Source organism: Myotis yumanensis, unplaced genomic scaffold (assembly GCF_028538775.1).
Source record: "Myotis yumanensis isolate MYYU_CA2020_CCGP unplaced genomic scaffold, mMyoYum1.0.hap1 SCAF_9, whole genome shotgun sequence".
Taxonomy (NCBI): Eukaryota; Metazoa; Chordata; class Mammalia; order Chiroptera; family Vespertilionidae; genus Myotis; species Myotis yumanensis.
The window spans coordinates 69,783,967-69,799,260 of NW_027223760.1; the positions used below are offsets into that span (position 1 = coordinate 69,783,967).

General features: G+C 38.0%; 2 protein-coding genes across 4 annotated transcripts in view; one reads left to right on the top strand and one right to left on the bottom strand.

The window, feature by feature from the left end:
- Positions 1-15,294, top strand: part of FAM185A (family with sequence similarity 185 member A) — a 109,461-nt gene that overhangs the window by 47,055 nt on the left and 47,112 nt on the right. For 2 of the 3 annotated variants that reach the window (XM_070424585.1, XM_070424587.1), the window contains exon 8: positions 4,674-4,735. In XM_070424585.1, the coding sequence (XP_070280686.1) occupies positions 4,674-4,735 (62 nt within the window). Of the gene's footprint in view, positions 1-4,673; positions 5,814-15,294 lie in introns of those variants that run through there. The other variant, XM_070424586.1, reaches the window with a different exon arrangement.
- Positions 8,602-15,294, bottom strand: part of FBXL13 (F-box and leucine rich repeat protein 13) — a 161,208-nt gene continuing 154,515 nt past the window's right edge. Inside the window, exons 20-21 of the mRNA XM_070424581.1 lie at positions 14,807-14,970; positions 8,602-8,907 (exon numbers count right to left, since the gene is read on the bottom strand). Coding sequence (XP_070280682.1) covers positions 8,784-8,907; positions 14,807-14,970 — 288 coding nt within the window. The 3' untranslated portion in view covers positions 8,602-8,783. The remainder of the gene's footprint in view (positions 8,908-14,806; positions 14,971-15,294) is intronic.

Below are 15,294 nucleotides of genomic sequence, written 5' to 3' on the forward strand. Positions count from 1 at the left end.
CCAATGAATGCATAAATAAGTTGAACAACAAGTTGATGTTTCTCTCTTTTTTCTCTCTCTCTCTCTCCTTTCCCCTCTCTGTCTAAAATCAATCAATAAAAAATTTTTTTAAGGGCGTTAGAGAGAGTAAGAACAAGTAGAGCATGATGGGGGGAGGCAGGGGAAGAGAAAGAAAAAAATGAAGACTTCCAGGCAAGAAGTGGAATAAAAAGGACTTATTTACCCTTCTACCTAAAACACCACCACAATTTTCTAAACAGACAAAATATATAAAAAACAGTTTCCATGCCAAAACCGGTTTGGTTCAGTGGATAGAGCGTCGGCCTGCGGACTAAAAGGTCCCAGGTTCGATTCTGGTCAAGGGCATGTACCTGGGTTGTGGGCACATCCCCCGTAGGAGATGTGCAGGAGGCAGCTGATAGATGGTTCTCTCTCATCGATGTTTCTAACTCTCTATCTCTCTCCCTTTCTCTCTGTAAAAAATCAATAAAATATTTTTTAAAAAAAACAGTTTCTAAGACACTAATATTAGTAAATGAAATAGAGTGATCACTGAGAGAAAGGAAACAAAATAAGCCCCTCCTAACTGCCTCAGGAATCTCCAGGCTATGGTCAGTACAGAGGGAAAATGCACCTATTATGGAACCCAGCAGAGACTCCCTGAGTTGAGAAGAGTCCACAGAGACCAAGCAAGCTATAGTTCATAGGACAGAATACCAGAGGGAATATAGCCTGGTGCTTACACAGGTCCAGGAATAATGCCTGCTCTACTTGCCAGACTGGAAAAAATTATAACTCATGGAGCATTAGGTAGAGGACTAAGTAGTTGGAAACAATTAACCCTAGACTGAGCACCCCTCCTCTGCCTAACAAATTATAAAAGCAAGAGATGAAAGGCTTAAACTATTACCTTAACTGCATCCTTGAACAAAGCTAAAGATTTACAGGAATACAAAAATATTCAGCGCCCAACAAAATAAAATTCACAATATCTGGCATCCAATCAAAGGTTATCAGACACGCAGAGGCAAGAAAACATGACCCATAATGAGGAGAATATCAATTGAAACCCACCCAGAACAGACACAGATGTTAGCATTAGTGGAGAAGCAAAATAAAAGTTATAGCTGTATTCCACGTGTTGGAATAAAGTTAAGACATGGAAAATATTTTTTAAAAACCCCAAAACTGAATTTCTAGAAATAGAACTGAAAATGATAATGTCTGAAATTCAGCAGCTGGGATTAGGCATAGAAAATTTGAGGAAGAAAAAGTCTCTCTAAGAATATTTCTTGGGCAAAATTGGTTAATTGTATACTTGCTCAAAACCTAGAGTATGATTATCTCTGTTCTAATTTCAAGTAGTTGAGAGAAAAATACAATGATAGGCACCATTAAAACTAGCTCAAAAATATTTTGCCAGTAAATATTTGTTGTTAAGATATCTTGGTTTGCATTTCTGTCGAGAGAACTGTAAACAGTTAAACCATGTTGACAACATTAAGATATTGGTTATGGAACTGTGTGTGGTATTAGAGGTTTTGTTTGTGAAATACATACATTAAAATAATTAGATTTCAGCATAATTATTTTCATGTTGTTTTATAAGTATGATTTCTTTTCCTAGCCAGCTGGTAAGCCTTTTGAGGGTACTAACATGTCTTTTTACATCTTTTGACCCTCCCTGAAATACTTAGCATGGGGCTTCCCATTGTGGGTGATCAGTAGAGTTTACACTGTAAAAGAGGGAATCCTCCAACTATGATGCACTGAAGCTTATTCTGGGGCTAATAAGGCAGCACCAGAATTATCCCTCTGAACCAAAAATATGTCAATAAACAAAGCCTGTTATAGGGTTTGGGGAAGAGGGTGCAAAAACTCGATCTCAGTCAAGAAGCTTTTCAAGCTTATTTTAAACCAGAGAACTAAATTATGCAAATGATTCCTTAGGGCCCTATCTTTAGCCACAGCCAGTGCTGATTAGGTCAGGCACATTTAGGGTTCATGGCTAACACTTCTCGACTAGGCATTTGAGGAAATAAATAAATTTGGAGATTTATATATTTGGGTGGATTTGGACAGAGCAAATTTAGAGTGCAAATGCTAGAGTTTAAAAATGTCCTAAGGAGAAATTTTTCTCCCCATTTAGTGGAAGCGAAACCACGTGGGGATAGGGTGGGCATTTCCCATTTCTTGGTCAAATAAACATTGTCTGGTTTTCATTGGCAAAGGCATTTAAATAAGGAGCAAGGTTTTTGCAACCCCAAGTTCCAATATGTGTTACAAGATTTTTTAAGGAAAGGATTTATAAACTTTGCAAATTAGAGTAGAGTCTCCACAGGTTCAGGTCAAAGTATGAAGGGCTTTTAGTAAATTACTTTTTGGCAAGATAGAGCTATTTTAAGGAACCTACGTGTAATTTTGTAAACTACCTTATTTTTTTTAGTATTGTCTCTAAGCTAAAATTGCTTTTGTGTTCATTTTGTTGGTACCAGCAGCACCATGCGTGGCCTCTGCTGCTGCAGAAGGAAATAGACAGATTGGCTTCTCTCTCCATAAGCAAGAAACTGCATTATTAGGAAGGTGACAAATAATATATAAGGAAAAAAGTTGTAGATATTTGGGAAAACCTTACTATTTTTTATGCTTTGCCTATTGATGCTAAATAGTGTAAAAAATAATAAAGTTAGAGAACCTATGTTCAAGATTTTCTGTTCTTCCCTCTATGTTTATTTGAATCACTGGGAAAAAGAAATTCTGTATTATAGAAAGACTACTGGGTGCAGGTGCCTCAAAATCCTGACCTACTGAATGCAGCACAGGCATAGAAAGAACAAATTCAGAGCTGAACCCCTTAATAATGAAGTTAGGGGGGAAAGAGAAGCTTCTAACACAAGGATTTACTAATGGGAATCATAATGGTATTAAAAATATAGCAAGAGAAGTAGAAGGAAAAACCCTAGACCAGTGGTTCTCAACCTTCCTAATGCCTCGACCCTTTAATACAGTTCCTCATGTTGTGGTGACCCCCAACCATAAAATTACTTTCGTTGCTACTTCATAACTGTAATTTTGCTACTGTTATGAATTGTAATGTAAATATCTGATATGCAGGATGTATTTTCATTGTTACAAATTGAACACAAAGCATAGTGATTAATCACAAAAACAGTATGTAATTATATATGTGTTTTCCGATGGTCTTAGGTGACCCCTGTGAAAGGGTCGTTCAACCCCCAAAGGGGTCATGACCCACAGGTTGAGAACTTCTGCTCTAGAGGAACTCATTGAATACTCAGCTGTGTTCTGGGACAGATACAGTGACCTCTAAGACATAAATAAGATTATGGCTCAGATTAAATGGGAGATGCAATAATTCAGAGAAGAATTTGTATCAAAGAAGCACTTAACACAAAGATTGGATGGTACAAAGCACCTTTTCATCAGCTGAGAATATTATATGGTACCACCAACGGAAAAAAAATTATACTAAAGAAAAGGATTGCCTGATTTGTGTGCTTGGATTTAACAAGGAACATTTATATGATCAATTGAAATAGTATATTTACAGCTCCTCAGTTCAAATTTGACTGGGTTCTTAAGGACAGAATTGCAATGGAGTGCCAGAGGTGGTGTAACAACTTAATTACCTTGACGGTGAGAAAAAAACATAGAACTAGAAGAATTGAGATGGGAAATGAACCAGTGAGCTAGCTCTATGCATGCCACAGCCTATTACCTTGAGAGAATTTCCCGGCTGCAGGGCACAGAGGGGTAAGAGGCAGAGCCAACAGACTCCCCAGAGGAGGGGACTGAACTGAGCATCTAGGGCAAGTGTGTCAAACTCAAAGGCTCACAGGGCCAAATAAACGAGGCATGTGGCCCGTGGCCCGTGAGCTGGACATGCTTGACCTAGGGAGACCAGGGCTGCTGGAGTTCACAGGAGAGTTCCAGAGAGTAGGCAGCTGTAAAGGGTGCCCATGAGCGTTCAGCAAAGTACTGATCACCCTGTGTGTGAGGAAACTATCTAACACTTCCTACAATGGGAATGAACTTCAAAACAATTATGCTGAGTGAAAGAACCCAGATTTTAATAAAGTGTGCATACTGTAGGATTACAATTTTAAAAAATGAACTAATCCGTTGTGATTGCTGAGGGATGGGGATAGAGGGGTCTGGAGGTAACAGGCAGGGAGGCACAGGAGGGAAAGATTACAAAGGGGCACAAGGAAACTTGTAGGTGTGATAAATATGTTCATTATCTTGATTGAAGAAATGGTTTCACGGGTTTTTTACATATTCTAAAACAATACATTGCATACTCTATATACATGTCATTTATTTGGTCAATTGTGCTCATGTAAAGCTCTTTTTTATTAGCACCATGCTCTAACCAACTGAGCTAACCGGCCAGCTATGTAAAGCTCTTTTTTAAACTTGGATGCAAAAAAATATAAATAAAAAACAGTAGCTTCCCTTTTAGGGTTGTTCTGAGAAAATGAAAGGAGGGATCAAGCCCAGGTAACCTTTGTAACTCTTTCCCAACTCTATCACAACTAAGATTTTTTGTTGTTCCGAAGCATTTTTGGTTTTAAAGATATATTGTTAGGATCTATGTAGTCAAATATTGCTATTGTCACTCAAGATATAACTTCATGCATTTTGTGTTTCAGGGCTCATGAATCAAGGAAGCAAACTTGAAAAATGGATTAAGGCTGATGCCCCAAAAGGCACTGTAAGTTTTAGAAATCAAAGCTGGTTTCAGTCCCTGAAACTGCAGGACTGAATGGTTTGAGCCCGGCTGGTGTTGTTCAGTGGTTGAGCGTAGGCCTATGAACCAGGAGGTCACAGTTTGATTCCTGGTCAGGACACACGTACAGGTTTTGGGCTCGATCCCCAGTAGGGGGTGTGCAGGAGGCAGCCAATCAATGATTCCCTCTCATCATTGATGTTTCTATCTCTCCCTCCCCCCCTCTTTTTTAAAAAAGGAATGATTTGAGTTGTATTTATAATTTTAATAATTAGTAGATCAATGGCTACAAAAATGCAAATACCACTGTTCATATAAATATTGAAAATAACAAATTGGATGAGTATTGGTTTTTTTGGGGGGTGTGTGTCAAAATTTGTACTTACCTATTGTTTTAGTTTCCTTATTGCTCTGTAACATATTGCTACAAACTTATCAACTTAAAATAATACTCATTTAACAGCTCACAGTTCTGTAGGTCAAGAGCCTGGCTAGATTCTCCCTTCAGGGTACCCATCAGGCTGAACTCAAAGATGTTGGCTGGACTGAGTTCTCATTTGGCTGCTCTGGTAAAATAAAATAAATCTTCCAAGCTCATTCTTATTGGTGGTAAAATCTTGTTCCTTGTGACTGTATGAGGTCTCCATTTTCTTGCTGTTGGCATTTGCTCTAAGCTTCTAGAGACTAACTATATCCCTTCTCATATGGCCCTGATCATCTTCTAGGCAGCAATGATGCATTCAATCTTTCTAATACTTCTGACCTGTTCTGCAGCCACGTGGAGAGAACTCTGCTATTAAAGGGCCCACTTGATTAGGTCAGGCCTACCCAGAATATCTTTGTTTTGTCATATAACGTAATTATGGGAGTGATGTCTCACATATTCACAGTTTCCACTCATACTCAAGAAATTATACAAAGACATAGGTAATAGGGGGAGGGGGATAGGGAGTTATTTCAGAATTTTTTGTACCATAGATCTTATGTAATGTTTTCTACTTGTATTTATTATGACATCAAAGTAAATTTAAGTTTGAATAAAACACATCATAAATATGATGTAATTGTTACTGATTTTTCATTTATTTTGCATAATTTAAGACATAACTTGTTAGTGGGAAACATTCAGCTATTTTGTAGCCTGATGTTTGAAGATAGATTTTCACTTTTATAATGATGTATTATATATATAAAGTTATTTTATGAATTCTCGTTCTTTCAAACCTTATTTGTCTACTCCTAGAGCATTTAAATTAATACTGAAAGACTACCTAGTAGATTAGATTTTTTATGATTAGGATACATCAGTTCTTAAACACTAATTTCTGATATACCTTTCCAAATAGTGTGATTTATAAGTCTCTTTTTGTTAATATTTCACTTATTTACAGTTGTCTGTTTTTAACTTGTGAAACAAAAAGTCAGCTTTGTGTAATATCTCCAAGTCTCCTTTTAGTTTACCCTTTGTGAAATCAAAATTAGTATAAGTTTGGATGATACACATTAGTATATTTGATGTGGTTGTGGTGTGTGTGTGTGTGTGTGTGTGTGTGTGTAATAAGTAGAGGAAATTGAGAGGCAATGAGACGATTTTTATCCTTTTTCACTCTCATACAATTATATAAACATTTTCATGACTAAAAATAAAGTTTAGGAACTTAGTCAACAATACCCAAAATGGTCATGAGCATTGTATTAGTCACATGTATTTAAAATTATTAAAAGAATTATACATAATTTTGATCACATAATCAAGTCTAAACAGAAAGGGAAAGCTTCCATATTTTGTTCTCTTGAACACAGACTGATTTATATTAAATGCTTGAGAGCTGAGACCTAAGAAATAATTTGGATACCCTGAGGACCTTGCACTGAGAACTTGAAGATTTCACCCCCTCTTCACTCTACTTCTTGATCCCCTTTTCATAATCTACTTTTTCTAACACACCTTTTCTTTCATTTCTGTGTCCATAAAATTTGTCTCCCCATGAAGAACAAATGTATCTCTTGTTCTTCTTTTATTGATTTTTTTTAAGAGAAAGGGGAAGGGAGAGGGAGAAAGAGAAACATATTAGAGCAGAATATGGATTTGCTGCCTGCTGCACATCCCCTACTGGGGATCAAGCCAGCAACCTGGGCATATGCCTTACCAGGAATCAAACCAGCAACCGTTCGGTTCATGGGAGGACACCCAGTCAACTGAGCCACATGGCCAGGACTCTGTTGTTGTTATTTAAAAGAGGGATCTTAGAGAGTTTTGGAGTTAAACACCCTGCTTGGTTACTAGAGAACATAATAGGGTGTGTCGATCCTTACTCTGGTCTTCCCCATGCAGGTGTTATTGCTGAAGAAAGCAGCAATAGGTCTCTCCAGTTGTGTGCTTGAAACATTTAGGGGTCAGAAGCCAACTTTTTAATTTTTTTTTTTAACTGAGAGAGAGAAAACTGATTTGTTGTTTCACTTATGCATTCATTCGTTGTCCCTTGTATGTGCCCTAAACGGGGACCAAACCCACAACCTTGGGGTTTCAGGATAGTGCTTTCATCAGCTGAACTACCCAGCCAGGGCAGAAGCCAGCTATTATGTAGCTGCCAGAAATCTCCAAATGTAGTTTTAAAATCACCATCAGAACAATCATCTTAAATCTTTTGGCTTAGGTCTTATAACTTCCTATTCAGCTGATTCCCCTGCTGTCCACTTTCAGGAACCATTTCTACAGCTAAGTGATACTACTTAATTTCAAAAACTCTTTCAAAATCAAACTAAAGGGAGAATTATTAAAACTATTTAGCTAATATAGATTACCCTATAATAATACCAGTTGAGCCCTTTTAAAAATTTTTCGAAGTAACTTTCATATCCTTTTCCTTAAATGTTATCCTTCAAATTTGTGGGATACAAAAGGATAGTGATGAACCCCGTTTAACAGATAAGTAACAGAGGAAATAGAGTTAAATACTGATCTAATATTACTGACACAACTTCTTTGGGGTGAGCAGAACAGTGTGCTCTCCCCTGGACTCTGAATATCAGTCTACATGACATTAAATAATGTTACAAATAACCTATATCTCTTAGCATAAAATTGGGAGAGCACCCTTTTTGGGATAGCATAGTTTTAAAATATCCCTGTTGTGCAAATCTGATTAAAAAGATTTATCTGAGACATTGCAGGGACATTCTATTCACAGATAGTTCCTGCTTCAATTTAATTTGCTCCTAGCAGTTAAGTCAGATGTTTCGATGAGTCGGTCAATTGGCATTTAGTTCTGTCTTGTTGTTAAGTATCTGGAAACCATAAGAAAACCTTGTTTCCTCTAAAAATTTATGTTGCCCAGCTGGCATGGCTCAGTGGTTGAGCCTCAAACTATGAACCAGGAGGTGTGGTTTGGTTCCTGGTCAGGGCACATACCCGGGTTGCAGGCTCGATCCCCAGTGTGGGGCGTGGGGGAGGCAGCAGATCAATGATTCTCATCATTGATGTTTCTTTCTTCTCTGAAATAAATAAAAATGTATTTTTTAAAAAATGTATGTTTATGTTTTTTACAATAAAGCTTCACAGATCCTTAAAGTCATTTGCCTTGGCTCCATCTCTTTGATTTATAAGGCCACCTCTGCTTTTCTAAAGAAAAGCTTCTAAATTTCTTGTCAAAAAATATTACAAATCTCAGTGTTGTTTCATATAACTGTAACCTCAGATTTAATAATCTCATCAAACTATTGGTTTGATTAAGGTAAATTTACATGGAAAATTTATATAGTAGCAATACTTGATTTGACTTTTTAAAAATCATGATTATTAGACAGAAGATTTAATGATGTATTTAAAAACATTTGTAGTTGGAATAAGAATCAGGAGATGATTTGCTGCTGTTTATACCATTGAGATCCAGCTAATAAAAATATTTGCATCAAATGAAGTCACCAAATTCTAGATTTTTTTGTTCTTCTGTTTGAGTTGAAGGTTATACTACTTCCTCTTCACTATTGTATGTTGACTCTTTCACTGTCAACTCTCTATCTTTAAGTGGTGTTATCTCCCGCCGCCGCTGCTGTCTGTTACATGCTTGCCTTTATCCTCATAGCTAGACCAAACTGGAGTTCCAGTAGGGTTGTATTCCTGCTGAACTATAGATGACATTTTCATAGCTGCCTCCCTGCAATAACAGTGATTAGCATTAGCTAGTTGGCAGAAATCATCACCAGTGTAGATTTTTCAAACTAAATCAAAGTTGGAGTTAAAAAACTCACCATCAGGAGTTAAATTCACGTTCCACAGCTTTCTGGCCTTCCTGAGGGGGAGGGGGTGGGTAATTGTGCTAACAATCAGGATCCCAAAGCTTAAGCAGCTCAGTGTCACTCTAGGTTAGCCAGTTCAGAGATTAACAGGCACAGTGAATGAGTCACGAAATTGCATGGCCATGGACTAGGAATACTGAGAGCACCCTATAGTGCTCCTGAGTGAGCTCTCTGCCTGCCATTTCCAGAGTCTTAGATGAGGCAGAACCCTTTGCAGTCAATCTGTGAAGGCTAACCAGGCACCCGAACAGGAACTCCTAACCCAAAGTCTGCAGATCTCTGTTGGATACATGGATGAGTTTCAGGGAGGCCCATGAACTCTTGGAAAATTTATGCAGTTTGTATCTTAATATGCCTTTTTTTTCCTGAGGAGAGGGTTTGTGACTTTCCTCAAATTCTCAAAGGTGTCTATGACCAAAATGATTAAAAATACTAGTACTATCTTTCTTAGGAGGCAGAAAGGAAGGAAGCAAAGAAGGCATGTAAAAATTGTTCTGGACTCCCAATTCCAACATGAGGGTGTGTGTGTTGTTGGGGGGTTCCCCCATACTACCAAGCAATTATTGGATACCAACCAAGGTGTCCTGCAGTTCAACTCAATTATGATACCATCTACCCAGAGTTAGCATCAGATTCCACAGGTTAAGGGCTCAGTCCCACAAGACCACCCTTCACTTCAGACACTAATTGCAAGTCCAGGTTGTCACCTGGGCTTCCGACCAACTGGCTATATAGAGCAAAGGTTCCAATGACTTCATTGGGTTGGATTGATTTGCCATAGCTGCTCACAGAACTCAGAGATACTTTACTTACCTGATCACCAGTTTATTATAGAGGATATAACTCAGGAACAGCCAAATGTAGGAGATGCATAGGGCAAGGTATGGGGAAAGGCTGCCGAGTACCCATGCCCTCTTCAGTCATGCCCCTCTCCCCAAATCTCCATGCATTCACCAACCCAGAAGCTCTCCTAACTCTGTCTTTTAGGGTTTTTATGGAGACTTCCATGATGTAGCTATGATTTATTAAATCAGTAGTCATTGGTGATTGATTCAGCCTCCAGCCCCTCTTCCTAACTGGGAAATCAGTCCCACCCCTCTCTTCATGGTTGGTTCCCCAGGCAACCAGCCCCAATACTTAGGTACTTTCCAAAAGTCACCTTATTAACATAAACCCAATTGTGGTGGAAACAGGTTTGTTATGAATAACAAGATACCCATTTCACCTTTATGACTCTGAAATAATTTCAGGAATTAAGGCCAAATTAGGGCTGAGTCTCTGCTTCATGTTGATAGGGACAGCTGGGTTTGGTGGTAGAAAACAAAAGTGGTCTTTTGGCTGTCCTGGCTCAGAAAGGAATTTTCCGTATATCCAGCTAGTTCACTATATCTTTGCATTAGGTTTTGGGGCCAAGTCCAGCTAGTAGTAAAATCTTACTTAGTTTTCTTTGCATATTTTTTTTATCTAGTGACCTGGCAAGAGGGGTGAGGAATCAAAACAGGATTTGGATATTAACAGATATCTTGGGTCTTCTTCATTAAACACTATACTTAACACACTTGAACATTCCATACCAGATTAGATTCAGCCGAGGCCCTTGCCAGAAAGTCCCCATTCATCTAGCTAAAATCCCAATTATTAGAAGTTCAAAATGTTACTTCTCAAAGAGTGATTGGCAAAATAAAATGAAAAGATTAGAAGCTTAACTCCATTGTGTAATATGTTATCCATTCACTACCACCTGCCCAAATGTGGTTGTTTAATAGAATGACAGGGTTGGCAGAGACTCCTAGGACCTAATATCCATATCATTCTTCTCCAGACCTATCTGGAAGGGTTGAGTCACCATTCCTCTTCAAAATTTTTCAAGGGCCTGCCCTCTTTAATCTGACCCAGCTTCAGTTGGCTGTCTGACCTCCTCCCTCCCTGCAGTCCTGGTCCCAGAGGGAGTACCTATTTTACAAGTTTTTGTTTTAATTTCATTTTAATACACCCAGCCTTGGATGAGAAACCATTTTCTTCGCTAGACCTCAGGTGATCAATTTTCATGCCAGGCTTGCTTAATTAAGGAAGTTCTCTGAGTCACTGTCCCATGCACTGATGGGTTCTAGGTTCAATTCTGGTCAGGACACATACCCACGTTTCAGGTTTGATACCTGGTAGGGGCATGTGCTGGAGGCAACTGGTCGATGTTTCTCAGACCACTGTTTCTCTCTTTCCCTTTCTCTCTCTAGAATCAATGAAAAACATATCCTTGGGTGAGGATTTTAAAAAAAAAGTTCTCTGAGAGACATCTACATTCTTAGAACACATTATGCACTCTATACTTTGATAATATTATTCATTTTTCCAGCTTGCAGAAAAGAATCTCATCTACAGGGATTGGTCAAGAATTCTCATTTTGAACACTTCACAGGTTACTTCTTTAGGTCAGTTAAAATAATTGCACATGTTTACTCTCAGTCAATAAGTCAATAGGAAAAACTAAACCAGTGGTTCTCAACCTTCTGGCCCTTTAAATACAGTTCCTCATGTTGTGACCCAACCATAAAATTATTTTCGTTGCTACTTCATAACTGTAATGTTGCTACTGTTATGAATCGTCATGTAAATATCTGATATGCAGGATGTTCTTACTCGACCCCTGTGAAAGGGTCATTCAAACGCCAAAGGGGTCGCGACCCACAGGTTGAGAACCACTGAACTAAACGATGGAGCAGATAACTTCTTCCTGTTTAAAAACACAGGGTAGACACTCTAGGCCTTCTATCCTTAAAATTTGCTTATTTAAAACAAAATCAAATATGAAAGAGGCAAAATAACAACAGACCCCACAGAAATACAAAGGATTGTAAAAAAAAAAAATGTACTATGAACAACTCTATTCCAACAACCTTGAACAAATGGACATATTCCTAGAAAAATATGACCTTCCAAAACTCAATCGGGAAAAATAAAAAAATCTGAATAGGCCGATAACTATGAAGGAAATTGAAGCAGTAATCAAAAAACTTCCAGCAAAGAAAAGCCCTGGGCCAGACAGCTTCACAGGGGAGTTTTACCAAACATTCAAGGAAGAACTAAAACCTATCCTCCTCAGACTATTCCAAAAAATTCAAGAGGCAGGAACACTTCCAAGCTCTTTCTATGAAGCCAGCATTACTCTAATCCCAAAACCAGATAAAGACACTACAAAGAAAGAGAACTACAGGCCAGTATCTCTTGATGAACATAGATGCTGAAATCCTCAACAAAATCCTGGCAAATCGGATCCAGCATTACATTAGAAAGATCATACAACAGGACCAAGTGGGATTTCTTCCGCAAGGATGGTACAATATCCACAAATCAATAAATGTGATACATCACATAAACAAATTGAGAGACAAAAATCACATAATCATGTCAATTGATGCAGAAAAAGCATTTAACAAATTCTAACACTGTTTCTTGATAAAAACTCTCAGCAAAGTGGAAATAGAGGGTTCATACCTCAACATAATAAAAGCCATATATGACAAATCTACAGCCAACATCATACTCAATGGGCAAAAACTAAAACCATTTCCTCTAAGAACAAGAACAAGACATCCCTGAACAGGGATGCCCACTCTCACCACTCCTCTTTGACATAGTACTGGAAGTGCAGACAAGTAGAAATAAAAGGCATCCGAATTGGAAAAGAAGAAGTAAAACTGTCATTATTCACAGATGACATGATATTGTACATAAAAAGCCCTGAAGACACCATCATAAAACTAGATTTAATAAATGAATTTGGCAATGTAGCAGGATACAAAATTAACACCCAGAAATCTATGGCTTTTTTATACCCCAATAATGAACTCACAGAAAGAGAAACAAACCAAAAAAAAACCAATTCCACTTACCATTGCACCGAAAAAATTAAGATACCTAGGAATAAATTTAACTAAGAAGGTAAAAGACCTGTACTCGGAAAACTACAGGACATTGAAAAAAGAGATAGAGGAAGACATAAACAAATGGAAGAACATATTGTGTTCATGGATTAGTACAGAATCACCATCATTAAAATGTCCATACTACTCAAAAACAATCTATAGATTTAATGCAATCCCCATTAAAATACCAATGGCATATTTCACAGACCTAGAACAAACTCTCCAAAAATTCATATGGAATAAAAAAAGACCCCGAATAGCTGCAGCAATCTTGAGGAAGAAGAACAAAGTTGGAAGGATCACAATACCAGGTATCAAGCTATATTACAAAGCCACTGTTCTCAAGAACAGACGTATAGACCAATGGAACCGAACAGAGAATCCAGAAATAGACCCAAGCCATTATGCTCAATTAATATTTGACAATGGAGGCAAGAGCATACAATGGAGTCAAGACAGTCTCTTCAATAAATGGTGTTGGGAAAATTGGATAGATACATGCCAAAAAAAAAAAAAAAATGAAGCTAGACCGCCAACTTACACCATACACAAAAATAAACTCAGAATGGGTAAAGGACTTAAACGTAAGATGGGAAACTAGAAAAATCTTAGAAGACTCCATAGGCAGCAAAATATCAGGCATATGTCGTAGCAATATCTTTACCGATACAGTTCCTAGGGCAATGGAAACTAAGGAGAAAATAAACAAATGGGACTACATCAAAATAGAAAGCTTCTGCATAGCAAAAGAAACCATAAACAAAACAACAAGAAAGCCTACTGCATGGGAGAACATATTTGCCAATGTTATAACCAAGGAGGGCCTAATCTCCAGAATTTATAGGAACTCATACATCTTAACGAAGATAAACAGTCCAATCAAAAAATGGGCAAAGGACTTAGACACTTTTCAAAAGAGGACATACAGAAGGCTGAGAAACATATGAAAACATGCTCAAAGTCACTGATCATCCGAGAGATGCAAATCAAAACAACAATGAGATATTATCTCACATCTTTCAGAATGTCTATCAATGACAAACGACAAGTGCTGGTGAGGATGTGGAGAAAAAGGAACCCTCCTTCACTGCTGGTGGGAATGCAGACTGGTGCAGCCACTGTGAACAGTATGGAGTTTCCTTAGAAAATTAAAAATGGAACTCCCATTTACCCAGTAATCCCACATCTAGGGATATATCCCAAGAAAACAGAAATACCAGTCAGAAAGGACATCTGCACAATTTACAATAGCTAAGATTTGGAAACAAAAAAAAAAAAATGCTTATTTACCCCTCTGTTATTTCACTGGAAACATTTTGCAAATTGAGGAAACAGGCATTTGGCCCATAATAGTCAAGTCAGAATACTTTACTCTGCACACCAGATCTTATAGGAATCCCCTAGTTAAATGAATGGCAACTGTCAAGCAAATTGCTTTGGGAGTTATGGAGCTTAAGATAACTGTTAGCAATTTATATTAAATTGGGAGCTGGTTTAAGCTGATTATTTTCTTAACCCCTAGGGGAAAGTAACTGAATGGAAATTTTTGAGAGATGAGTAGAGGGAGAGCTAGTGATCATTTGGACATCTGCAAGGTCAAGGAAGGAGAAGTGCTTAAAAGAAGATCTACTGGGACAGGGATATAAAACCACAAAGACCATTTTATAAGGGAGCTTCCCTTGATGCAGTTCAAAATGTTGGCTTCAATTAGGCAAAAAATAAAATGAAACTTTCTAAGTCTGAAAGGTATTATGTATCACAAATGCCATAGTCACATATTCTGTTTTCTCGGAAAGTAGTTCTCAAAGCTTCCCATAGTCGGGTGAATATTTACCTGGAAATAAGTCTGCAGTCTTCCATCTTAAGGATCCGGAGCTGTTGGCAGCCCATCTGAAGAAACTCAAATATTTCATCAGTAAGCAGGGGACAACCAGAAATATCCAAAATGTGCAGGTAATGGCATTTTGCTGATAACACCTCCACTGCTGAGTCAGTAATCTGAACACACAGCCAAAGTAAGTACAGATTATTGTGATGAACTTCATCCCAGGGAAGAACAGTGTACTAGTCAGTTTGGGCTGCTATAACAAAATACCATAAACCGGGTAATTTTAACAATAGACATTTATTTCACCCAGTTCTGGAGGCTGAGAAGTATAAGATCAAGGTGCCCACAGATTCAGTGTGTGGTGAGGGCCCTCTTCTTGGTTTACGGATAGCTACCTTCTTGTATCCTCACATGGCAGAGAGAGAGCTCCTGTTTCTTCCTATTCTGATAATCCTATCATGGCGGCTTCACCCTATTTAATTACTTCCCAAAGC